Source organism: Vipera berus (assembly GCF_964194415.1).
Source record: "Vipera berus genome assembly, chromosome: 1".
NCBI lineage: Eukaryota > Metazoa > Chordata > Lepidosauria > Squamata > Viperidae > Vipera > Vipera berus.
In genome coordinates, this window is record NC_138202.1 from 255,143,665 (window position 1) to 255,169,825 (window position 26,161).

The window sequence follows — 26,161 nt, forward strand, 5'->3', positions numbered from 1 at the left end:
AGCAACAATAGTAAATTTGGGAATTCTGTAACTCAAAAGTAAATTTCAACCAGCGCCATAGTGTCTTTCAGAACCAGATATCTTGATCACTATGTCACAGAGGCATTCGTTGTTCTTTTTGTGTCGGCTTTTAAAAAAGAATAACTCCCTGCCGATATTTTCTTCCTTGCTTGTTTCAACCCCTCGCATGTGCCACCCGGAGCCATCTACAGCGCACCTCGGCGGAGACCGCACGAGCTGGAACAGCCAACAAACTGGGACGAGCTCCTAGTGCCTGTCTGACAGTTAGAATGCCCTATCAGCGAAGGAAGTGGGCGGTCCTAACGAGCGGAGGTCCAATAGCAGCAGACCCCCTGTACCTGTGCAGTTATAAAAACTCTGCGTGGCTTCCCTCACTTCGCTTCCACAGTATGGCCGGCGACATTAGCTAGCGCTCGCTCAATGCTCTTCTCTGTAACGGGAACACACGGACTACAAGGAACCGAACCGCACCGCGTCGCCTGCTCGCTTGCCTGCCTGCCTAATCCGCACTTCTCGCCTTCCATTTCCCTCCTTCCCCTACCCCAAAGGACCCTAATAACCCACCACCCTTTCTGCAACCGCTCGCTGATATATATTTATATATGAGCGCGCACATACACACATGTATTTTCTCTTATAACTTAATATAAGATTACTGCCCCATCCAAGGTAAAACCTGCTTGGGACGGGCTGAGACACCAAGAAGGCGCCGCGGCCCTGCCCAAGAAGCAACAGTCATATCAGCTGTAGCTGGTGTAGGTGAGGAGGGCGGCGGCGGCAGCAGCAGTTTGGTCGTTGGGGGGGGTTGTCTGTCGTTTTAATTTCTGTGGTTGGTTTTGCGGAGTTGTCTCACCATGATGGAGGAGAACGGTGCACACTTCTTCGAAGGGACCGAGAAGCTACTGGAGGTGTGGTTCGCCTGGCAACAGCCCTCGCCGCAGGAGCCGCACCAAAGCAAGGGCTCCGGCGACCTCCGCACCATTCCCAGGTGAGTTGGCAACCGGCAGGAGAGCCGGTGGAAACGGGCGGGTGGAAGAAGATGGATGGAGGGGGGGGGGGAGCTAGCCTAGCCGAGCGAGTGCGGGAATATGCCCGGCCGGTGGCGCGCATGCCCTGGTGAGCTCCCGTCACGCCGCACCGCTGGGCGGGAAGCGAGCGAAGCTAATGGCCGGGGAAGAGGGGCGGGCATGGCGGCTGCTCCATTCAGGACGGCGTTGTGTTGCGCGAGGCGAGGCAGGGACGGGGCCCGCCTGCTCCGAAGGGAGGGAGGGACTTTCACCGGGACGGCCTGGCGGGGGCGGGGGGGGGGAAAGAGTGATCGAGCGAGCCGGCCCCTTCAGTAACGGCCGCTAACGTTCCCCCCTGGCGCATGCAGGCCTGGCCTCAGCGTGCCGTGGCTGACGGCAGGCCTTTTTAAGTTCCCAGTAGGCCGGCGCTCTGAGGAAAACTTAAAACACAAGACCAGTTCACGTCGGAAAAAGGCGGAGTTGTGACCTTGCTAGGGCGGGACGTGACCTTTCGTTCATGGTTTCTCCCCTCTTTTTCTCTCTCTCTCTCTTCTACCACCAATGCATGGCGGGCTTTCACGAGGGGGCCCCCCCTTATTTGGCTTTGCGCTCGTTCACAACGGAGTGTGAGCATAAGAAGTGTGTCTTATACGGGAGGGAGGTGTTTGATCCTGTGGGAAAGTCGAGGGCCACCGGGATTCTCTCGCAGTGTTGAACGGAACCGAATTGGTAGACGGCTAGTAAATTGTTGGTATAATAAGCACTCGACGAACCCTACCTCCCAAGCTGGCCATCAGAAGTGGCGGGCAGGGCATCCACGGAGATCTCTGCACCAGCATGATCTTTAAAGGGTGGACTGTGCTTGGTTCGTGGACTCTTGGAAAGGGAACTGGACTGTTCGTTCTTTTTCCTCTGAAACTGGCTGCAGCTTAGTTGCCTGAGTCTTGATGGCCAAACCTTTTGTCAAATTGTCGAGGAAGCAGAGGAGTTTCTTCTGGTTTTTTTTTTCCTGATTTCTTTCAAGGTCTAGTAAAAATAATGCAGGCTGTTGGGGAAGCTGGCAAGGATGTTTCTGTAGAACAGGGGTCTTCAAACGTGGCCCTTTTATGACTTGTGGACTTTAACTCCCAGAATTCCTCAGCCAGCTTTGCTGGCTGAGGAATTCTGGGAGTTGAAGTCCACAAGTCATAAAAGGGCCACGTTTGAAGACCCCTGCTGTAGAATTTACGATTTGTTTGTTTTGCTCCTTATAGGGTTAGCAAAAGCATGACTATATAGACAGTGGCTGGAGTAGGAGATTTTATGTATGCATTTGCCCTTCTGGAATTCAGGCAATACAATGGGATATAGACAGAAGCCCCTTCTGTGTTTTAAAAAAAAAGATTGAGTTAAATAGGCTTCAGGCTCAAACTCCAGATGAAGAAGCCTCTCCTCCATTAATGAGATCAAGCATTACTTTTTAGTGTTACTTTAAGGGTTGATTATGGGACTGTCATCTAGTGGGCATTTCAGGAATGTGGAGGAGGCGCCAGCTCCTCAACAGTTATGGGGGAAGGGTTGTATTCTCTACAGCCTTAAATACACACTATTAGTACTTGTATTTTACTTGCATTGCACGTACAAAATAATAGCTTGAATCCGCTTCAATAGAATTCAGACACTTGAAAATTACAATGCTTAGTCTATATGCATGTTTGAATGAGCTACATTTAGCAGAGAGAATAATTAAAGGTAAACTGGAACAATGTACCCTTTCTATGTATGCTTATTCTTATTCTCCTCTAATAATGTACTGCTAATGTGCTAGAAACACCAAAGAAATAATGGATAGTTTGGATAGAAAGAAAACTGCCTTATAGAAATTGATATCTGTCCTCAACTTTATGTAACTTTATGCATTTGTATTTTTTGTTAGCAAAGAGCAGAGAACTGCAGGAGCTACTCTACCAATAAACCACCTAAGTGGAATGCTCTTGCAATAATTAGTGCACTTGTAACTTCAGATTTTTTTCTGAAAGCAAAAAAAAGTCAATTTGGTTTTTTTATAAGTTTTTATTGATTTTTTAATACAATTCAAAAGTACTTATTCAAAAAATGTGTTGTCTGAGTTTATCATTCACTAATACAAATTAAATTCCTAATCCCTTGTTTGTTTCTCCAACCATTGATAAAATAAGTCCCAAGTTTGAAAATATTCTGTCTCTTCTTTTTCTTTCAGCTTCAGAGTAAGTCTGTCCATTTCAGTATAGTCTAATATTTTTTGAAATTATTTCTTCCTCTGGTGGTGTTACTTCATTTTTCCAATATTGTGTGAATATAATTCTTGCCGCTGTTAGCACATGTAAAATTATATACTTTGTCAAGCTTTTCTGGTATTATACTTAATTTTAAAAGTTCAGGTTTAAAATCTACATGTTTTCCCAACATCCTTTCTAGCCAAGTATGTATTTTTGTCCATCTCTGCTTTAACATAGTCCACCATATATGATAATAAGAACCTGATTTGTGATCACATTTCCAATATTTGACATATTTTTAAACATTTTTGCTAATCTTGCTGGCAAGTGCCATTTATAAAACATATAAGTTTTCTTTATAAGAAGTTGACATTGTCAATTTATAATTTCTTTCCCACAAGCTTTGCCATTTCTCTAAATCTATATTGTATCCAAAATTCTTTGCCCCTTATCATTGTTTCTTTTACTTGTTCATATTCCATTTTCAAATTCAATAAAAAGTCATACATTTTCTTAGTTTTCCATCAGAGGTTAATATCTGATCAAACAAGATCTGCTCTGTATAAAATCCATATTTTTACCATATCTCACTTGCATTTGTAAATATGACCACCATGAAAAACCAAAAAAGTCAATTTGGAAGGCTATGTCAAATATCATTAGGTAAGAGTTGCATTATGAATCAATTTGCCTACTGTGCAAAAATACAAACAGTAATAATTGGGTTCGTATATTTTTGACTTCAAACTACTGCTAAGCTTGTAAGCCGCCCTGAGTCTTCGGAGAAGGGCGGGATATAAATGGAATAAAAATAATAATAATAATAATAATAATAATAATAATAATTATGCCTAGGTATACCAAGTATGTAGTAGAATAATTTAGTTTTATGACAGTTCTATATTGTTTGAATTAATCTAGTACAGATTTAATGATTTTTAATATATTTAGTGCAGATCAATTTTTAACTAAATCAGTTTTTCACCTGATATGACAAACTGACTTGTGATTTGCATTGTTCATTTTCTAATGCTAAAACTATAAATAGCAAAAATATAAGAAACTGCATAGTTCCAAGTACCTAGACTAGATATCTAATTATGTTTATATTCTCTTTCCTCCACAATGTTCACATCATGGTATAAGTGCTTTCCTTTTGTCCAAATTTGTCCTTGAATAATTTTTTTGTAGTAAGCTAGGCTGAAAAAGTTATTGGTGCATATCACCGATCTTGATCGTACAGCATGGAATGTTAAATATCAGTGCATATTCAATAGTTCTGGTAAATGTTTAATTATTAAAAGTTACTAGGAATTTGTCCATTTTTCTATGGATGACAACTACTATATGTGTTTCCCTATAAAAGATCATGAAGAATGTCAGCACCTACTCTGATGGTTTCAATAATACCCCAAATGCTACTACAGGAATTACTAAAATTTATGATGGGTCATAGACCAAAATTGCATTAAAAATTATGTAATGTAAAATACATTATAGCATATATAATAAATTCTGTTCTTGTGTTTAGACTGCTATCATCAATACATGAATTCTATAGGCTACTTTTTGACAGCAAAAGTTTCCCTGGAATTTATTATCTGCCAAAACACACTGTACATAGAATTTGTTTGTCCAACCTGGAAGTGGGCTAAGAAGATGCCTTAATAACTCATTACAAATGTCTTGGTAAAATTACAGTAAAGCAGAGCATGACCCTGTAATTTAATATGCCCATCTTTATAAGGACAAAGTTTTCCATCATATGGGATTTTGCAGTATTTACTCTCCAACACTGTTGACAGTAAGATATTAAACTCTGGTAGTGTGAAGGCCCTCTGAGACACATTTATAAGTTGATCCAAACATAATGCTAGCTTGAAATAAAATTTACTGTAACCCAGTTTTGCTCTGATCATGTTAACTACTTGGGTAATAAAATGTCTGCAAGCAAATAACCAAGCTCAGAGATCACCAAGGACTCCATATCAAATAACCTTTCTTTGAAAACTTCCACTGCCTGATCTTGTCCCTGGAAATCCACTCCTCTTGAACTAAGAAAACTTTTATTTTGTATAAATCACACAAAATATGGCTAAGCTTCATAAGCTGATTTACAACATTCTGTATTTGCTTCCAAACTTGTGTGTGCGTTTAAAACAAAGGAAAAGAAAACATAACATCTAATAAGATAAAAATAAGGTAAATATAAAACTGCCGGTTGAGCTCCGGACGGCACCGGATCTTCGCTCCTTCCGGCGCGGGTTAAAGACCCATTTATTCGAACAAGCTGGCCTGGCCTGATGGGGGAACCTTAGGGTTTTAATGGGTTTTATATTCTGATTGTTTTAATTGGGCAATTATTTAATCTTTTTTAACTTTTGTATTTCTATTTATATGCCCTGTTCACCGCCCTGAGTCCTTCGGGAGAAGGGCGGTATAAAAATTCAATAAATAATAATAATAATAATAAATAGAACATTTTTGCTTTCGCTATTCTGCATCCATGAAGGAGGGAGCCATTTTGATCTCTATTGGGAGATTGTTCCATAGGACTGGAACTACTAAACAGCAACACCTTTGGGTTTTAGTTCCCTTCTGTAGGGGGGAGGGGGAGGGAGTAAGAGCAGTTTTCCCTTTTTAATCTAATCCGATGGATCTGTTCAGGTTGGAGTAAACAGTGTTATAGATACCCAAATTCTAAGCCATAAAAGATTTGCAGGTCAAAATTAACATTTTAAATCATCCAGAAATCAATTGGTAGTTGGCACAAGGTTCATGGTGAATGACACATACAGATATAACGTGCTGAAATACTCTGAAGTGTTTTTGATGTTTGTATGACAAGAAATATGTTAAAACAAAAATGTTCTATGAACTCCAGTCCTGAATTATTCTTTTTTTTTTGAGACTGGCTTCAACCATAAAACTGTTTCCACTAAGCACAAAAAGTGTAACAAGCACCCCTCTCATTATAACATTATGAACAGATGTCTAACTTTCAGAGATGCATGGTAGCTATCCAATCTTGGTTAGACATAATGTATGCATTTTTCCATATATTCTAGAGTTAGAGAACTTACTGCCTTCCAGGATGGCAAGTGAGGAATATTGCTGAGATTTGTTAACTTGGCAGCAGTGAAATGGCTATGATTTCATATTTCTGGCCAATTTGATGTTAATCCAGTAGCTTTCCGCATAATTCATTGTCCCCTCATTTTTTAAAGAGCCTGGTATGGATTGTAAATTGCCTAGTCTGAGAAAGTAGGTGTTATTAGTATTGTTTCCTGAGGAAACTTAAGAAGGAGCGTGATCTTGTTTTGCAAGGCTCAACTGCTGAAGCAAGAATGTAAGGAAGAATGTGCTTCAGCAGTCAGTTTTGAAAACACACAGCTCTCCTGTAAGAGTGTAGTGACTGCAAACAAGCTATTGAGTCAGCCAGAATTATGTAGACCTTTAAACAGTACTGTACTTCCTGCCAAGAAAATATAGATAAGGTTGCCATTTCCTATGAGTTGGTCATTATTTAAAGGAGCATAAGGGTGTGCAAAACATTTCATGCACAGACCAAATCCAAATAAAGTATTCAGCGATTCAGTTCAGTCAGATCATGACCAATCTGGAAGAGTCAGAGGACCATTAAGCCACAATCTACTTGTTTGCTGTATTAAATAAACACATTTTCTAGTTTGTGCAAGCCTCTAGAAGAGTAGGGTGAGCTTACTACATGAAAGAAATATAGAGGCCTGTGCAACAATATCTTTGTTTTAAGAGAACTCTTGCTTTCCTGTATACAACCATTAGGAAGTATAGAGGTTTAATCCTATAAAATCAGTCAAAAGGATTAATATTCTGTCTGACAACTTAGTTTATCCTCAGTTCTGTCTTAAGATAATGACTTAGGTATTTGGCTTGCTGTGAAGTGTGACAGGCTTGGCATGTGTGCATGAAATGGTTGGTGGGAGTTTGAAAATATTCAAGAGATCTATATAGGGTTTTTTCCACCCAATTCTGAGGAAATAAGAATTATTCCAGATAATCTGGGATGCATATTTATTTTATTTTTACCCCTTTATTAATTTTATAAATAAGTCAGCAAGTTATTTTATAAATAACAAAACCCTTTCCTCTTCCTATTTTCCCTAGAACAACAATCCTATTAGGTGGGCTGGTGGAGAAAGAATGACTGGCTCAGATAGTTTGAACAATGTGATGTAACTAGTAGAATGTTAACAACGTACTTGATCAAATATTCAAAATTAAGAGTAATTGTGATTATCTGAGTACTGTAATGTCTTTATAGTCTGTAACATCCATATACCGTATTTTCCGGCGTATAAGACTACTTTTTAACCCATGAAAATCTTCTCAAAAGTCAGGGGTCGCCCGGTGCTGAAAATTTAGGGACAGGGCTGGCTGGAAAACCTGGAGTGGATCTCCCATTTAGTCTGCGCAGGGAAAGCGGGACCAATTGGAGAAGAAGCTGCAGTCTGTGATTTTTTACAGGCTGGGGTCTGGGCGTCTTTCCTTCTAAAGTTGAAGACCAGCTGTAGTATATCCCAACTTGAAAGGCAGGTGGGGAAGGCAGCAGCCAGAGCAGCTGCTTAGCTCTAAGGACACATTTGACTCAGGAACTGGGCGGGCTGGCTGGAAAACCTGGAGCAGATCTCCCATTTGGTCTTTTTTAAAAAAAAATCCCATTTATATCCTGCCCTTCTCCGAAGACTCAGGGTGGCTTACAATTTAAAGCACAAATCAATGTGCTTAGCAATAGCCTTCATTCTGTGTATATGCCTGTTTATTAGGGCTTTCACACACACACCCCCAAGCAGCATTATTACAAAGTCAGCTTATTGCCCCCAACAATCTGGGTCCTCATTTTACCTACCTTGGAAGGATGGAAAGCTGAGTCAACCTTGAGCCTGGTGGGATGCGAACCTGCACTAATTGCAGGCAGCTGGTGTTACTTAAGGCTCTGCGCAGAGAAAGCTTTAGAGTGAATTAGGAAAAGTGAAAAAGTGAATTAGGAAAATAGGGAACGGTTGCTGGAATTGGGTATGTGTAGCTTAACGAAGAGAAGGGTGAGGGGTGACATGATAGCAGTGATCCAATATCTCAGGGGCTGCCACAAAGCAGAGGGAGCCAAGCGATTCTCCAAAGCACCTGAAAGCAGGACAAGAAGCAATGGACGGAAACTAGTCAAGGAGAGAAGCAACCTAGACGTAAGGAGAAACTTCCTGACAGAACAATTAACCAGTGGAACAACCTGCCTCCAGAAGTGGTGAATGCTCCAACACTGGAAGTTTTTAAGAAGAGACTGGACAGCCATTTGTCTGAAATGGTATAGGGATTCCTGCCTTAGCAGGGGGTTGGACTAGATGACCTCCAAGGTCCCCTCCAACTTATTATTATTATTATTGTTGTTGTTGTTGTTGTTGTTGTTGTAGTTTAATCCACTTGCACTGTTTTATGTTTACATGTTTGATGACAAACAGCCTTATGTTTATAAGTGACAGTTTTCCTACTAAGCACCTGCATGTCATAAGCATTTGAATTAAAATTACCATATTAAAATCAAATCTGATGTTTTTTAATTTTTATTTGGTGTGCGTTGGAAGAGGGGTAGTCTTATACGGCGAGTATAGCCCAAACCCTATAATTGTAACAGGAAATGTAGGAGGTCGTCTTATACGCCCAGTCGTCTTATACGCCGGAAAATACAGTAAGTTTTAAATTTAAATAAACTGCACATTTTTCTCCTCATGAACTATGGTGGTGACATCAAACTCTATAACATAGTTTAAATTTACTACCAGTGCCTAAAGCTTTAACACTTGTATACTAGTATCAAAGGGCATTGGACAAAAAGTCAAAAATAGGCATTCAATTTGGTTTATAGGAAATCTGCAGTATTTTAATATGCCAAGTTCAGGAGAATAAAATGGTTTCCAAGATATTAGTAATAGAAGTTACCAAGAATCCATAAAATTCAAGTAAGTTTACAAATTCAAATAGTAATTTCTGACTTTCCACATGTTGTCTTGGTATAATTTTATGTCATTCTTAAAATAAAAGTTTTTTAATAAGTAATAATGAGGTTGATAATTACTATTTCATTAAGCTAAATCTATATTGTACAATAGTTTGCACATTCTGTTAAGTTTCCTTTTAGATATTGAAATGCAGATTGGTCATTTGTGATTCAGTACATAATCCCCTCTTATTTAAAAAACTACAAAATTCATGTAGTATTTCCTTTATTGTTTTCCTTTTGGCAGGTTTGAGTGGGACAAACTTCTGGAGAATGTGCATTGTTTGATCATAAGTGTGACAAAAACTGACAAGCAGGAAGCTTATGTACTCAGGCAAGTAAATACCTGTACACAAAGAATGGTCTTGATTTTAATGTATTAAAGTTTTACATAAATATTTATTTCCTACAAAAATATAAAGTAATGTGCAGTGTACAAGTAGTCCTCAACTTACAACCATTCATTTAGTGGCTGCTTGAAATTACAGTGGCACTGAGGAATACCAATTGCTCCGTTAGCCTTCCTGACTAACTGGTTAGGATGTGATTGATCCCATTATATTAATCAATACTTCCCTGTGGATGGGGAGTGTTCCCCTGCCTCAAGGAGGTAGTTATAAAAAATTATTGAGATCATATCATGGTATGCTATACACTTTTAAGCAAACTAATTTTTTTGGTTTATGGAGAAAGTGGCAGAAAAGTAGTAACATTGCAGTTTCTGACACATCTGGGTAATACTGTTCATACCCATTTTTTAAACAGCTTTTGGTAAGGATATACAAAGGCTAAAATGATTGCCTTAAAGGATAAGCCATGGTGGAAATGGATATAGGTTATTCGACTGGCGTAATATGGCCTGAGTACTTCACCGCAGATAGGGACTGCAGCCAAGAAATTAAAAGACGGTTGCTCCTGGGGAGGAAAGCCATGGCAAACCTAGACAGCACACTAAAAAGCAGAGACATCACCCTGTCAACAAAAGTGCATATAGTCAAGGCTATGGTCTTCCCAGTTGCAATGTATGGCTGTGAAAGTTGGACCATAAGAAAGGCTGAGCGCCAAAGAATTGAAGCCTTTGAACTATGGTGCTGGAGAAGACTCCTGCGAGTCCTTTGGGCTGCAAGGCGATCAAACCAGTCAGTCCTAGAGGAGATCAACCCTGACTGCTCTTTAGAAGGCCAGATCCTGAAGTTGAAACTCAAATACTTTGGCCACTTAATGAGAAGGAAGGACTCACTGGAGAAGAGCCTAATGCTGGGAAAGATTGAGGGCAATAGAAGAAGGGGACGACAGAGAATGAGGTGGCTGGATGGAGTCACTGAAGCAGTATGCGTGAGCTTAAATGGAAGATGGTAGAGGACAGGAAGGCCTGGAGGAACGTTGTCCATGGGGTCGCGATGGGTCGGACACGACTTCGCAGCTAACAACAACTTTACCTAGATTTCTGTGCATCTTCTAGTAACATTTAACACTGACTTTATCTCAACTTTCTGATTGTAACATATCTTGGGGACCCACAGCCCTTATGCTCAGAAAATGTCAAAAAATGTGCTGGGGATCTACTAACCAATATACAGTACTGTATATGATTTTCATTTTGTCCCACAAAAACTGCATGGTAATTGGGGTTGGGGGGACTCAGAGATTTGAAGTTGAACTATTGACTTTATCATCCATTTCTAAGGAACAGTACTGTTAAATCCTGAATGAATTCAGTAGTGATCTAGATGAGGAACAATACAATGAGCTTAAATATAAACAGTGTTGAATTATTGGATTCAATCCTCCAATTTTGAGGACTGAGGGTTCAACCTGTTCTGGGGAAGTTTGGTGACAGTTAAAGATCTGTGCTGGTTAGCAGTCTATTTTAAAGAATTTGCACTGAGCTTTAAAATTCTATATGGCTTAGGACTGGAGTACTTCAGAAACTGCTTTTTTTGTTGTTAGAAACTTGTCTGACAAGTAAGAGCTACAGGATACGCCCTTTTGAAACTATTCCGCTTTTGGAGGCTTACCTTTTTGGCAGAAAGAAAGGTCATTCTCTGCATAACTCCGAGGCTATAGTAAAATCTCATTTTTATAGACTCCCAAACAGTATAAATGTATTCCTTGTTGTACAATCACAATTTTTAAATATTCTCAGTCTTCATCATTGTTCTTGTTTATGAAAATGAGATTGGGAATGAATTTTCAATATTAAATTGTAATAGAAAATGTCCCAAAAGTGCTTTTCAAAAGGCAACATGGACTTCCTTGGTTTTTTTCCCTTGAAAACATTTTGCTTCTTATCCAAGGAGCTTCTTCAGTTCTCTTCAAGGAACTGAAGAAGCTTCTTGGATAAAAAGTGAAACATTTTCAAGGAAAAAACCAAAAAAGTCGAATTGCTTTTTGAAAAGCACTTTTGGGACAACCATGACTTGGATGATTGAAAATCTCCATAAACACTTGTAATAGAAAATGTTCCTCTGCATGTTATATGAAGTAGTCTTATCACATAAATAGAAACATTTCATTAGACACCATTGTAATATAGGTTAGAGTTCAGAAAAAAGTACTTCCTTAACTGTTGATTATATTGCATGTGATGTGGTAGGTAGTTTTCACAAGGGAGTGGATTCTAAAAACACCCCATTAATAACTTGTGGACAAATACGTAATGTTCTTTTTTTTCAATCTGCATCTCCACAGACAAAAAAGATTTTCATTTCAACATTATTATAATAAGAGTTTTCTATGTCAAGGCTTTATTTAAAATATTAATATATCAAATTAATACTTATTTTTCAAATATTAAAAACAGTATTAAATGTTCATTTTAAAATTAAGGTTAAATATTAATATATCGTGTTACATATTAAATATTTTGAAAGAATACTAACATCACTGTAAGTGCAATATACCCACATCTCAGTTTGATTTCTTTGAACTTGTGTTGTATTGTCTGAGTGTTTTAAATATTCATGCAGTTTGAAGTTTGTCAGCCATACCTATTTTTGTATCTTGTAGCATGTGATGAAAACAATCATTATGCATTATAGTAATGAAGTAAATTGGAAGTTTCTATAAACAATTGTATGAAAAAGAAGTGAATGATATCAGAACAGGGTAAAATGCAGCAAGAGGAGTTTATTGTTAAATATTGTTATTTAATTATCCACAGCACCTTGATCGATAATTGCTACTAGAGTCATATGCTGATGGTTAAGCAAGTTAAGAATGTGATAGAATTACAGAACCTAAGGTGGAAATCAGTTTATTATTTGTTGTAATACTAGATACAATGTAATGAAAATCTTAGCAATGCAATATTTGTTATAGCACCTTCAGAAGATATTAGCTGTATATCATTATTATCACATCTTTACTGCAGAATAAGCCAAATTGTTAGCATAGTAAGTAACATTTTAGTATAATTGTGTGACTTTTTCTTTAAAAAAGAATTCTAGCTTATTAAAGGAGAGTTTTAAGACCTATGGGAAGTGCCATCTTAGAGAAATAATTTCAAATTGAAAAACAAGGGTAGTAGTTTTCTCATATGTCACAATCTTTTTTCCTCTTTGTCTCTTTAAATTTTATTTTGGTTAACATGATGTAGTGCTTTGTCCACAATACCTGTTATTGCAGAAGTATCTTTCAAAATCAGCAATATCTGTATCCTTATATTTATTTTGTAATAACTTGCTGTTCCTCCAAAGAGTTCAAGATAGATTACACGGGGTTCTTCTTAATGTTATTGTCTTAATGTTATCTCAATAACAGTATTATTAAATAGGTTCACTTGAATGAATTAATAGCCTAAGTTATCCAAAGAATTCCATGGTTAAATAAGGATTCAAACTTGGTTTAATACTCTTAAGTATTAATCACCATTCTGATTCTAATATTTACCTCAACTGTATTTTGAAATCTTTTAATGTATTATGACATATTTCTTTACCTCAGGATTACATACCTCTTACTTACCTTTCTAATCAGAGTTGCCCAATTGGGTATGGAAGGGTCAAAAGGGACAAATGATGAAAACAGTGTTGCTATAGCATAATGCAAGTTTGATCTTTTTTATGTGATGCATGCATATCTAAAAGGGGGCAGTTTGTATCAGAACAGCACTGTGCTACTTTTGGTACTTTGATGAAAGCATCAAAGCCTGCAGGAAAGTCTTACTGTAGAAAAAAAGGAATGTTTCATGTTGCATCATTTATACAGAGAGTAGTTGTGCAAGAAATCTACTTGATTTAAAGCCCAGTATATGAGATGAACCTTTTCATACCTACAGAATTCTCAAAGGAACAGAGATCTGTATTGACTAAGCCAATATTTTTGTTGTCTCTAATTCCTAAGTGACTAAAGCTATCAAATAGATTTGGAATTTCCAAAATCTATTCAGATACAAAATATATTAATTATATCATTGTGTTTTTCAGTGAGAGTAGCATGTTTGTCTCCAAGAGACGTTTCATTTTGAAGACATGTGGTACCACCCTCTTACTGCAGGCACTGGTTCCCCTATTAGAGCTTGCTAGAGAGTACTGTGGGTTTGACTCGATTCAGGTAAGAAAAGAAGAAAATGCTGAGACATCTTGAAAGTTGTTAACAGTTATATATTAAATAATTTATTTACAAAATATATCAGTACTAAATGCTGAGTATTTTATTATTGTACAATATGTAAGATGTTTTTCAGGTTAATTCCCCTCAGATGATATTTCTGGGATTTTCATATCTCATTCACACTCAGTCTTTCTTGCACTACATGTTATCTTGTCTCCGCTCTTGCGGTGCTCTGCCACTCATGAATGTCATCTTAAGGTTGCTGGAGATGCAGGTTTGTCAGTAGTCAAAAGTTTATGCAGAAATACACTTAAACACTTCAGTGAGGTTTCAGTGCTTCTGGGATCTTGGATCGGCAAGTGTCTCAACACAAAGCCCACAAAGATTGCCACTTTTAGGATGACATACAGTACAAAATCACTGATCAGTAATTGCTAATAATTTTATTGGTGACACATAACCAGTTTGCCCAATATTTTTTGAAAGCTTTTAAACTTATTTTACCCCACCTCTTACTTATAAATACATGTGCCTATTGACTTGAGTTGCGGGAGCAGGAAGAGAAAATAACATCTTTTTGAAAATGCTGAATAAAATGCCACACCTTTAAAACATAAGATACCAACTTCTAAGTGGGAGCACAGACTTAATCAGATAATCCATATTCATTGTAAAGATGAAATAAGATATTGCCTCAAATAGGTTGGCTTTAAATGATGCCAGCTTAAGGTGGGGGATATTCAACAGATGCCATTGGAGGTTTCAACATGAGGCTTGTAAAATGGTCAGGAGAAGGAAAGATCTAAGAGCACTCCCTTAATATAATTGGCATATATTTTACTAAAGTTCTTGATTCTCTTTTTCTATACTCTTGCTGAGACCACAAGTGCTTTAAGAAGACTATATCCAACTGTACTCTTTACATATTTCCTGGCCAAAAAAATCCACTTAAAAATGCTAATAATATATATTCATTGACTGTTCTTAAATATAAATTCTGTTCTTCATTATACAAATATGTCATGAACCAATCATTTTGAAACTTTATAACAGACATGTCAAACACAAGGCCCGGGGGCTGGATGCGGCCTGCGAAGTGGTTTCATGTGGCCTGCGAACCCATCCTGGAAACAGTGAGGGAATGGCCCCCGCTGCCTTGTCCCTGGCTCAGGCCGGCCAGGAGCCAATGTACAATTTCGTAGTGGCCATCTATGCTGAAACACATTCAGTCTTAGCTCCACAAGGCCGTCTGGAAACAGCGAGGGACCAGCCCCTGCCACATCGGCCCCACCCACTTGGCACACGCTGGGGAGGTATCACCTTTTGTGAGGAATGAAGAAATGCACCATTGCCTGGAAGTGGGCAGCACATGGCCATGCCTACTTTGGGCAGGCTAGGGGCTGGGCAGCGTTGCGCTTCTCTTCAGATTCATGCCACCCGGCTCAGCCTTGGCACTGTGAGGAGAGCGCCCCATTGCCTGCCAAAACTGGGCAGGCTCCAGGGTGGATAGCATTGCATGGGTAACATTGTCTCTCGTGCTGCTCATGGCATCCCCTCCCCCAGAGCCCACCAAGGCAGATATGTGAAGTAGGTGAGGGCCATGTGCTGGCCACTTCCAGGCAATGGTGCATTTCTTCATTCCACACAAAGGATGACACTTTCCCAGCTGCGTTTCTTGTCTGTTTTTCTCCCTCATCTCAAATATTTTCCCACCACTCTTAGGAAAGAAGGAAGGAGAGGGAGGGTCTGAGGGAAGTCCTGCCTTAGTCCTTCCCTGCTGCCCTTTCACCAACCCCTTGCCCCCTCCTCCTGGCCTATCCTGGGGGGGGTCTCCCATCCTATTGCTAAGGAAGCTGGATACAAAGCCAGGTTTCCTCACATGGAGAGGGAGTGGGCCTCTTGACTTTGCCCTCGTACCCATCATGAGCAACCTAGCTAAGGAAAGCAAGCGCAGCAGCAGCAGCCTTGAGGAGGGAAGTGCAGCTGGGCGCCCCCTTGGGGAATTGGGGCTGGGCTTAGTGCTTGAGGGCTGGGCTGGGCATTTGACCTCTGCGCCACCATCCAGCCCCCCCCCACATGGCCTGAGAGGAAAAATGAGGCTCCTCCAGTGGACCATGCCTTGGCACTTGCCCAGTCCCATCTCCTTCTGCCAGAGACCCTCAGATCTGTCCCACTCCTGCCCAAGCCCCCATAGGTACCCTTGACGCAAACGATGTAGAGCTGACCGTACCCACCCAGTAGGCCACATGCACTCCAGTCACACCCACCCAGTAGGCCACACCCACCCAGCCCCCTGAAGGCAACCGCAATGCTGATGCGGCCCTCAATGAAATTGAGTTTGTCACCCCCTGCTTTATAATAACAAAATAGATTATCCTTATTTGAAGAAAGAAAATATAAAAGCTATTGCTATTTCAGAGTTGTTTACCATACAAGTATGCATAACCATCCTAGTCATCTACCTTCCTTGGTTTTAGGTAAATATAAACCACACTGTTGTGCCTAAGCAGAGCTTTTGTTTTTTCTTTTTAGCTTCTTCATTTGCAATAACAAGAATATTGGGGATGGGGAGTATAAATGTGAGGTTTCAGGTAATCTGATAGCATAAGATCATTAAAAGATAAAAATAGTTTATAGTTGAAAAATCTTGTCCAGTTGAGAATAAATGTTATTCTAAAGATGCCACTTTTTAATATTTATACTCCATGTTGGTATCTTTTATGTAGCAAATTATATTGTTTATGAATTTCTAAGGGATTACTGCATTCATATATTGAAGCATAGATGCATGTCTATATGTATAAAGTTGTAAAACCTTGTACAGTAGATAATTTATTTTTATATAAGGGTGAAATTGAGGAAATCGTACTTATTTTATTTCAATTTTTGGTTCCCTTCAGAGCTTCTTTTATTCACGTAAAAATTTCATGAAGCCTTCCCACCAAGAGTACCCACATAGGAATTTCCAGGAAGAAGTAGAATTCCTTAATGAAATATTTCCAAGTAAGTAAATGTCTTAATATCTCTTCAATTTACAATATTGTAAATAAAATCTGGCTATTCAGAATGTTTATGCATAGGAGACTGTTCAAATAAGTCATGATTTCATAGCTAAACGGAAAGATATAACAAGTAAAAATAATTAAGCAGAAGATTGCTCAGTCAAGTACAGTATTTTATTTAACTTTTTCAAAACAATTATCCATGAAGATTTTTACACGTGCAACAGTGATGCAGTGTTGTTGCTATAACCAATCAGTTTATGATAGTAAGAATGAAAATGCCATTTGTAACTGAAGCCTAATTTAATACACAGTCAGACCTTGGTTTTGGCATGATATATGTAATTGATTTATTTGCTAATATTTGTGGAGCATGCATTTTGTTGAAATGCTGTAGATTCTTCTACTTAGTAGTATAGAAAATGATGGTACAGGTAAAAAAATAGAGGTGTGCATTATTTGGATCTGAAGTGGCAAAAGGTGCTTTGGATCCAACATGAGCATGCTGTGTATCTGTTGGTTTCTTAAAGAAGCTGGGTTTGCTTAACTATTAACTTGAGTGAAAAAGATAGTGACAGTGCATTGCCTTGTTAACTCAAAGACTGTTTGGTGTGGAAGAGTGAGCTCACCACCAAGATTGAGTAGGCATTTCTTTTCCCACCGGGGATTCCAGGTGCTATCTGAAAGGTGGGTTAAAACAGACCCATCCCTTCCTTAATTGGAGAATGTTTCCTAAAACGAACCAAAAATGAGCATGGGCATGGCTGTGTCAAAAGGAGTCAAGCCTGGGAGACAGCAAGAGACTGGGGAAAAGAAACCAATAACCCAAAGTTAAGCACCTAAGCAGCAGTGCCCAGACAGCAAAAGATAAAGCAATTATTGGAGCTGAAGAATCAGCTGAGAGTGGAGGGAGCTTGACCAGTGTGCAAATCCAAGCAAGTCTGCAAACCGAAGTAAGCCCACTGTGTGCGACAGCCCAAGTGCAAAGTTCCACAAACCAGCTCCAGAAACAGAGCTGGGGAGTGCTGGGAGGGAAAAAAAGTCTATTTGCCTCCTACAGAAGAGTGAGGAGTTCACATGCAAATGGACTGGGATTGGCTACAAGAGCTAAAGACTTGGGGAGAAAGGAAAGGTTTAAAGAGCTAAGAAAGAGTTAAGATGGGAAAAAGCAGTGCACTAAATCATAGAGATTGAGCCACAAACATGGAAATTTTTAGATTGAGTAAGAGAGATAGTTGTAAGTGTAACTAATAGGAAGGTAGTAGAATAAGGTAAAAAAATAGAAACAAGCAGGGCTTTTTTTCTCATAGAACGCTCAGAACTGCATTCCGGCACCTTTTTTTTTGAAGAAAAAAAAAATCTCCCTCTATTGGCTTTAGGAGTAGGCAACCTTGTCTCTTTTTTATGACTCGTGGACTTCAACTCCCAGAAATCCTGAGCCAGCCACACTGAGGGGAAACAGAGAGGTTTCCAAGCTGAGCCATACTGGCTCAGGAATTCTGGGAGTTGAAGTCCTTGAGTCATAAAAGAGCCAAGGTTGCCTACCCTGCACTAGAGGAGGACATTAAAAATATTTACAAGGTTACTTCTTTAGGAACTAAACTTTTAGAATCTAAAACAGCTAATTCAAAAAAGCCAACAGGAAAGAACCTCACATTTTTCATCTGCTTCTGTCTTTTGGAAGGTAAAATTAGATAACAAAATAATCTATTTCCTATGTTAACATCTCTGCAATGAAATCAATAAAGGTAACAGGAAACAAATGAGAAACATTTTTCTCAATGTAATATGTCTAATTTAGCTGATGCTAGAAAAAAATAGTATCTTTTGTACACTCTTGAAAACTATTTTGAATCTATAGCCATCTATTACAACTAAACCACTTCAAACAATTCTTAAGAATGAAATATTCTTAATTTGGACTTTATTTTTACTGTTTGGACTGTTGTGTGTTTTGAAAAAATAGATTATTTAGAATCTAGTTATGTTGCACTTCAGTTGTTAAATAATTAACCTAGTATATACATAACAATATATGATGTTTTCCATGGTGAGCTTAACATCAATAACAACATTAAAAAGGCTAAAATAATTTCTGGTGGTATTATCTGTACATTAAAATTTTGTTTAGTCACAATCTTTCACTTTTCACATTCTGGACAAGCAGTGGTCATGTATCCTAGCAAAAGCCGTTACATATGTGCATAAGTGTAGTCAGTAGCATATGCCTTTTTAAAAATATCAAACATGCAAAGAAACAAAAATAAGTCCAAAATATTTGTATTACATCCAGAAATGCCAACTTTGCAACCAATATTTCTCATCCGTAACTATGGCACCCTAAGGATACCTGCATACATGCAAATGCTTCTCTGGGATCAGTAACGCAGCAGGGATTGCTTTTTCCTTCCAGTAACAGATTGCTGGGAAATACCAAACATGGCCTTGAGAATTCCAATGTTTGTTACAAATTTTTCTGGATGTGGTTGGAAAGAGGCTGTTTGGCGCCGGAGACCACTGCCACGAGGAACACAGCTCTGGGTCGGTGTTCAGAGCAGCTCCGGGTGGGGGCTCAGCACGGGCTGCGGCGTGGCAACTGCAGGGAGGGGAATCCCCACGGCGGCTGTGGGGAGGGGAATCCCCACGGCATGTGGCTCCGAGTCGCAGGGGTGCAAAGGATGGGCGGCAACGCCGTAGTAAGACACCAGCATCGCTCCCAGTGACAGCACCTCTTGAGTTCCGGCACTTTATTTTTTTATTTTTATTTTTTTAGAAAAAAAAAGCACTGGAAAAAAGTATGGAATTAGCATTAACTTTAAAGAATAGGATTTTTGTTCAATAAAACAAAAAGTTTTAATGTTCAAAATATTGTCTGTGTTCTGTACCATATTAAGAAAAGCCCTAATGTGGCTTCTGTGTTTGGTCAAGGAAAGGTGTAAATTCTTTAAGGAGCCATTGAGAAGTTGAGTAAGTATACCTATACCAGCCCCAAAGCTCATTTTCTGCTTTGGAAGAAAATTCTGTACTCCTGTAACAAGAAACTGCGACTTACTATAGCAACTACAGTAAATTACTCTGATACCAATAAGTATGGTATGGCTATTGTTTTGCTTTACAGAATACTTTTCTTTCTGCCTAGTGTTTTCTCCTGAGTGCGGGGTCCACTCTCTTCTTTCTTTTGTTTAACCAATCAAGTTGCACTAGTTGCAAGAGGAAATAACTGACCAGTTTGTCACCCATCCTGGCAAGATGGCTAAGAGAAAGTGACTAGTCCGAAGTTACCCAGCCGGCTTTCATGCCTAAGGCAGGACTAGAACTCGCCTCCTTGTTTCTAGCCTGTGCCTTAACCACTATATACTGCAGTAGTAAATAATTAGGAAAAATTATTGATAAAAAAGATGTAATAGTAAATATCTAAAGCCAAAAAACAATTGATTAAAAGCATTTATTGATACAGTGTCCCATGACTTCTTTATGAGTTACTGGTTGTTATATAGATCTATATGTTCATATAGTCAGGTTTAATCCAAGAAATACAACATAAGGAAAAGAAGGTAGTTCTTTGTATAAGACCACTTTTCACTTTATTTATCTGCCACAGATGGAGCAGCATACTGCATGGGCCGTATGAATTCTGACTGCTGGTAAGGTTGCTTCTATCAGTGTAACATTTGGAGCAGTATAAATCTGTTATACCAGTTTAGAATATTTTTTTCTGAAATGCATTTTTTTAAAACAGGTACTTGTACACTCTGGATTTCCCAGAGAGTCGAGTAATCAATCAGCCAGATCAAACATTGGAAATTCTGATGAGCGAGCTTGATCCAGCAGTTATGGACCAGTTCTACATGAAAGATGGTGTTACTGCAAATGATGTCACTCGTGTAAGTCTTAAATTATGGTAATTAAAATAGATTAGATTAATTCAGTGAATAATAGAACTTTTTGTCCTGAACAGCCATTCATTTTCAGGCGTTTCTAACAAGTCAGTTCTGAGTACAGGTTCAAGAAGAACTTGAGATGGATCCCTTTCTAATCTAATCTTTGTGTACCATATCTTTGTATACCATATACCACAAGTCATGAAAGGGCCAAGTTTGAAGACCCCTGGTTTACGCAATTCAAAATTAACAAAATACCTAAAGGGAAAACAGTGTAACAGAATATTAGCTGGAACAATGTTTTAATGTTTCATTAAATATTTAATAATGAAATACCTCTATCAGAAAACAAAAAGTAACAATAAAACCAAGTAATGTTTTTAAAAAGGAGCAAAAAATGGTAAAACTGGGCAATAAGAAAAAAAATATATGGGCACACTATTCAGAAGGGGCTTCAACCACCTTAATAAAGAACCAGGTCTTCAGGACTCTGTAAAACAAGATGGGTCTCAGATGGGACCTCATCTCTTTGAAACAAGAAAAGTAATGATTTGGATGAACAATAACTGTGGTAGACATAACATGAATTTTCTGAAATAATATTCCTCAGTATGAATCTTCTTTATTTTATAGGTGAGTGGAATTCGTGACCTGATACCAGGTTCTGTCATTGATGCTACGATGTTCAATCCTTGTGGGTATTCAATGAATGGGATGAAAACAGATGTGAGTATGATATTTTTTTCTATATTCCATTGAGTATTTGCAGAAATAATGTACGGTAACTACATTAAAAATATTAATATAGGTTATCTATTTTGCTCCTCTCCAGGGAACTTACTGGACTATTCACATCACTCCAGAACCAGATTTCTCATATGTTAGTTTTGAAACAAACATAAGTCAGACATCCTACGATGACCTAATTAGGAAAGTCATAGACATTTTTAAGCCAGGAAAATTTGTGACAACTCTCTTCGTTAATCAGGTAAAACATCTCTTATTTTGGGAAGATGGGACGGATCTTTTAGATATATTTTTTAAAAACTCCTAAGTCACATAAGTGAATAATTGTGTTTAGTTTGGGACTAGAAATCGTAACCAGTTCCCATCCATACAGAAGTAAACAACTGAATCTGTAATAGTTAAGAAAGGAATTCCCAAGTCTTCCAATTGACTAGCATCTTTATCAATTTACGGAAAGTAGTTGAATTTCATCATAACAGACTTACTTGGCATATGTTCCTATGGCCATAGCTACCTCATTTAATGCATTCCCATCCACGGGAATGGCTGGTAGGGAAGCGGCATTCCGGCATTCCCCCCCTTCCTGTGTGTCGGGCCCACGGGGCTTGACACACAGAGAAACGCAAATGCCGGACTGCCGCCACCTTTACTAGCCATTCCTGCGGGTCTGACACACACACACACACACACACGCACGAGGGGGAGAAACAACGCTGGACTGCCGCCACCTCTGCCAGCCCTGCAAGCCTCTGCCGCCCCTTCTCTCCGCTGCCTGTTCGGAGAGAAGGGGCGGCAGAGGCTTGCAGGGCTGGCAGAGGTGGCGGCAGTCCAGCGTTGTTTCTCCCCCTCGTGCGTGTGTGTGTGTGTGTCAGACCCGCAGGAATGGCTAGTAAAGGTGGCGGCAGTCCGGCATTTGCGTTTCTCTGTGTGTCAAGCCCCGTGGGCCCGACACACAGGAAGGGGGGGAATGCCAGACGCCTTCGTTCGGAACAGGCAGCGGAGAGAAGGGGCGGCAGAGGCTTGCAGGGCTGGCAGAGGTGGCGGCAGTCCAGCGTTGTTTCTCCCCCTCGTGCGTGTGTGTGTGTGTGTGTGTGTGTGAGACCCGCAGGAATGGCTAGTAAAGGTGGCGGCAGTCCGGCATTTGCGTTTCTCTGTGTGTCAAGCCCCGTGGGCCCGACACACAGGAAGGGGGGGAATGCCGGACGCCTTCATTCGGAACAGGCAGCGGAGAGAAGGGGCGGCAGAGGCTTGCAGGGCTGGCAGAGGTGGTGGCAGTCCAGCGTTGTTTCTCCCCCTCGTGTGTGTGTGTGTGTGTGTGTGTGTGTGTGTGAGACCCGCAGGAATGGCTAGTAAAGGTGGCGGCAGTCCGGCATTTGCGTTTCTCTGTGTGTCAAGCCCCGTGGGCCCGACACACAGGAGGGGGGGGACACCGCTTCCTTACCAGCCATTCCCGCGGGTCTGACACACGCACGCATGCATGAGGGGGGGAAACGCCGGACTGCCGCCACCTCTACCAGCCGTTCCCGCAGGTCTCTCTCTCTCTCTCACACACACACACACACGCACGAGGAGGGAAACAACGCTTGACTGCCGCCTCCCTAGCAGACCTTCCCTGCGGGATGTGCTGCCAGGAAGCCTGGCAGCCTGATGAGCGGACCCTGCAAACCGCGGCCGAGCCAGCTCCGGGATGCTGCCAGAGTCAACGAGCGGCTCGTCGTGGCACAGAATATAGATATGTTGCTAAGAAGGGGCCAAGCTTATACTTATACTCGGCTTATACTCGAGTCAATAACTTTTTCCAGTTTTTTGGGGTAAAATTAGGGGTCTCGGCTTATACTCGAGTCGGCTTATACTCAAGTATATACGGTATGCCTACCAACTGTGGTTCTTGTCACCCAGCTCAGACAATTCTTATATAGGACAGGGCATCGTAATATTCCAAAGCTGATTTTATGTTTGATTAGTTTTCTCCAAGATTTTAGTATCTTTCTTTTCTTTTAGAGCTCAAAATGTCGCACCGTGTTTTCTTCAGCCCAGAAGATTGAAGGTTTTAAGCGTCTTGATCGCCAGATTGCCCAGTTTAATGACTACAACTTCGTTTTTACCAGTTTTGCCAAGAATAAGCAGCAAAGTTGATTAAGAGGAATGAAGAAGAAAAAGCGCAAAAAAATACCCATTAGAGGTGGTGGTGGTGGTTGCTTTCTAGTAAATGATACAAGGGGCCATATTTTTCATATCCACCTCGTAGTTGCAGAAAGCCCTAGATGTAATCATAGTATAATTTTCAATTGTATGCATTATTATAACAGAGTTTTAGATATATTGCATGAACACTCTCTTCTGTGTTTAGATATTCTATTTCACTTTTGCTGTGAAACTGAAGCGCATGTAGAAACATTTTACTGTATGAGACTCTACAGCATTTATAAAAACATCTCAAATAGATTTACATGCAACATAGTTTTTCTCCAAGTATCCCCAAAAATTCCCCACAGACAAGGATTTCGTCCTCATTAGAATTTCCCCTAGACTAAATTAACTAAAAGTGTTAGTTGCCTATTTTTTTTCACTTGTATGCTGTAACAAATTTTAAAACAATTATTGAATGTGTGGTTTCTAATTGGCACATTTTTGCAACAACTGAATGACAGATTAAAACTCACAGTTTAAGATATTGAAACTGATAGAACAAAACTGGATACACTTAGTGGGATATTTTCATTTTAAAAATATTGAATAATTTTTATCACATTGGATCTGCATACAATTCTACAATGAATTGAAGTGGCAATTTGCTGTGGTTAACACTTTACCTTTCACCTATGGGTAAAAATGTATTTGTTTATTTGTCAAGTTACTTTGATAATTGTTTAATTTTTGGCAAACCCATTCTTGCTTCATGTCCTTTGTTTAAAGGCAACCTATAGCAATTGGTGGCAGTCATTGGACATCTGTTTTAAGTATATAAACAACATTTTGATAGTTAAGGACACAATTGACCCCAGGCTTTTCACAGAGTTCAGATGCAGTTTTGTCATCTAGGAACCTAACTGGTTAGGAACTTGGTGCGCTTTATGGTAATTTAGCAGAGCGATTGGATAGAAAACGGTAACATGTGATTTACTGCACAAAATAGCTGCCGTTTCTTACTGTGAAATATGCTGGCTCAAATGTTAACTTTATATTCAAACATGGACCCTTCCAGTCTGTAATGTCCTGTGACAACAATGCATGTGATGTTTAAGCTAAATTTAGCAATATTGTGACTTCATCTGTGTTTCTTCCTAATTAATATGCAGTTCTTTTTTACATGGTGTAGAAGGCATTGGATGATTTCGCTGCAGTAAGAAAATATGGGAGCCTAAATACAGTCATGTAAAACACTTATATGTAATACATTAGTAACAAAATAGACATGGATATTGCTTCATGGATATTAAATGCAAGTTCCTGAGAGAGCATGTTCAGTCACCTCAAATGCTGTGGGATTTCAGCTGTTGAGACCAGCAAGTCTTATAGATGTGTCATTCTAATCCTTGGCTATGTTTTTGATTACGAGTGTTTTGTTCTGTTTGTATTTATAAAGGAAACATTTTTAGTGTTTCTATGTTATTAAACCTGCTTGCTTGGAAATCAAGCAATTGGAACATTTTTTCCTACCAAAATCAATAAATGTTGTTTCTCTGTAGCACCTAGCAGTTTATGGTGCTTTTGCTTTTTAAGGGCCAATTTTTCAAATGTTTTTTATAATAAAGTACTCTGAGTCATTAACACTCTTTGACTTGAGATCTGTTTAGCTGCAGATTCTTTGAAGTAATGCTGGAAATGCAGAACTTATAAAGCCTTGGATAGAAATAAAGCAGTTCAATGGATCTTCATGAATAGTAGGCTGAACAAAATGGGAGGGGGATATGTTTGGTGTTTAAAATTATCTCTGGTGTTAGACATGGAACATTAAAATGTACGAAAATATATCTGTACCAGAAATCATAATGCTTCAATAAAAGTTTGCTTTCTAAGCTGTTGCAAATAGTAAAAATGCTACTACCCTGACTTAGAAAATTCTGCTTTGTGTTTTTAACAGTGAAGCCTTGATATGAATTAACTGATGTTACCTGTATTTCCTCAATAGTCCCTATGTGCTACTGAATGATTCAAGAAGATTAAATCTACTGGAAATGCTATTCTTGTTAATCAAACTAGAACTCTGTTTCTATTCAATGAAAAAGCATGATAATTAAGAATGAAAACATATTAAAAATCTTTAAAAGTTTCTCAAATTGTAATACTGTATAATCAATGTTAGAACGTTGTAAAGCTTCATAAGATTTTTACTACCCACTTTAATTTTAAAGACTGGTTTGTTGTTCAGAGATAAAAATTTCTGAAATCTTCAAAACTAAATTTACAGATACTGTATGTTGGAGGGGGTAAGGAGCAAAGCTTTATGTGTTCTGCTTATTTTTTGCTTACTATAACATGTTAACTTGGATTGGTCTATAGTCAACTATGTAACTCTTGACTGCCCTCATGTATGAATTTTTATTTTACAAACCTTACAGGCTATTCCAATACATTTGCTAATATGTTACCCTCATCATGGCTTCTACTGTATATTAATGCTCAGGTTTGCAATTGGCCCCTAGAATATAAGTACAAACTTCAGAATCCATAAATTTTA

The 26,161-nt window shown here is 39.1% G+C and overlaps 1 protein-coding gene across 2 annotated transcripts; it reads left to right on the forward strand.

Annotated features, from left to right (window-relative positions):
• The first annotated feature begins 384 nt into the window (after nt 1–384).
• On the forward strand, nt 385–25,750 carry AMD1 (adenosylmethionine decarboxylase 1). 2 transcript variants are annotated; one of them, XM_081329619.1, is made up of 10 exons: nt 385–780; nt 866–1,009; nt 9,544–9,634; nt 13,728–13,850; nt 16,751–16,853; nt 20,454–20,496; nt 20,592–20,736; nt 21,367–21,459; nt 21,566–21,721; nt 23,482–25,750. In XM_081329619.1, the coding sequence occupies exons 2-10, from the start codon at nt 876–878 to the stop codon at nt 23,614–23,616; spliced, it is 1,023 nt and encodes a 340-aa protein (XP_081185745.1). In that variant the 5' UTR covers nt 385–780; nt 866–875; the 3' UTR covers nt 23,617–25,750. The 2 variants fall into 2 exon arrangements, with proteins under 2 accessions (XP_081185745.1, XP_081185744.1); XM_081329618.1 differs by having other exon boundaries at nt 385–1,009.
• The last annotated feature ends 411 nt before the right edge of the window (nt 25,751–26,161 follow it).

Bases quoted from the DNA above. Each gene is read 5' to 3' on its own strand.
- AMD1 (XM_081329618.1), top strand. From the start codon at position 876: ATGATGGAGGAGAACGGTGCACACTTCTTCGAAGGGACCGAGAAGCTA. The intron at 21,460-21,565 runs GTGAGTATGATA...GCTCCTCTCCAG, and splicing joins TGAATGGGATGAAAACAGAT to GGAACTTACTGGACTATTCA. The intron at 21,722-23,481 runs GTAAAACATCTC...CTTTTCTTTTAG, and splicing joins CAACTCTCTTCGTTAATCAG to AGCTCAAAATGTCGCACCGT.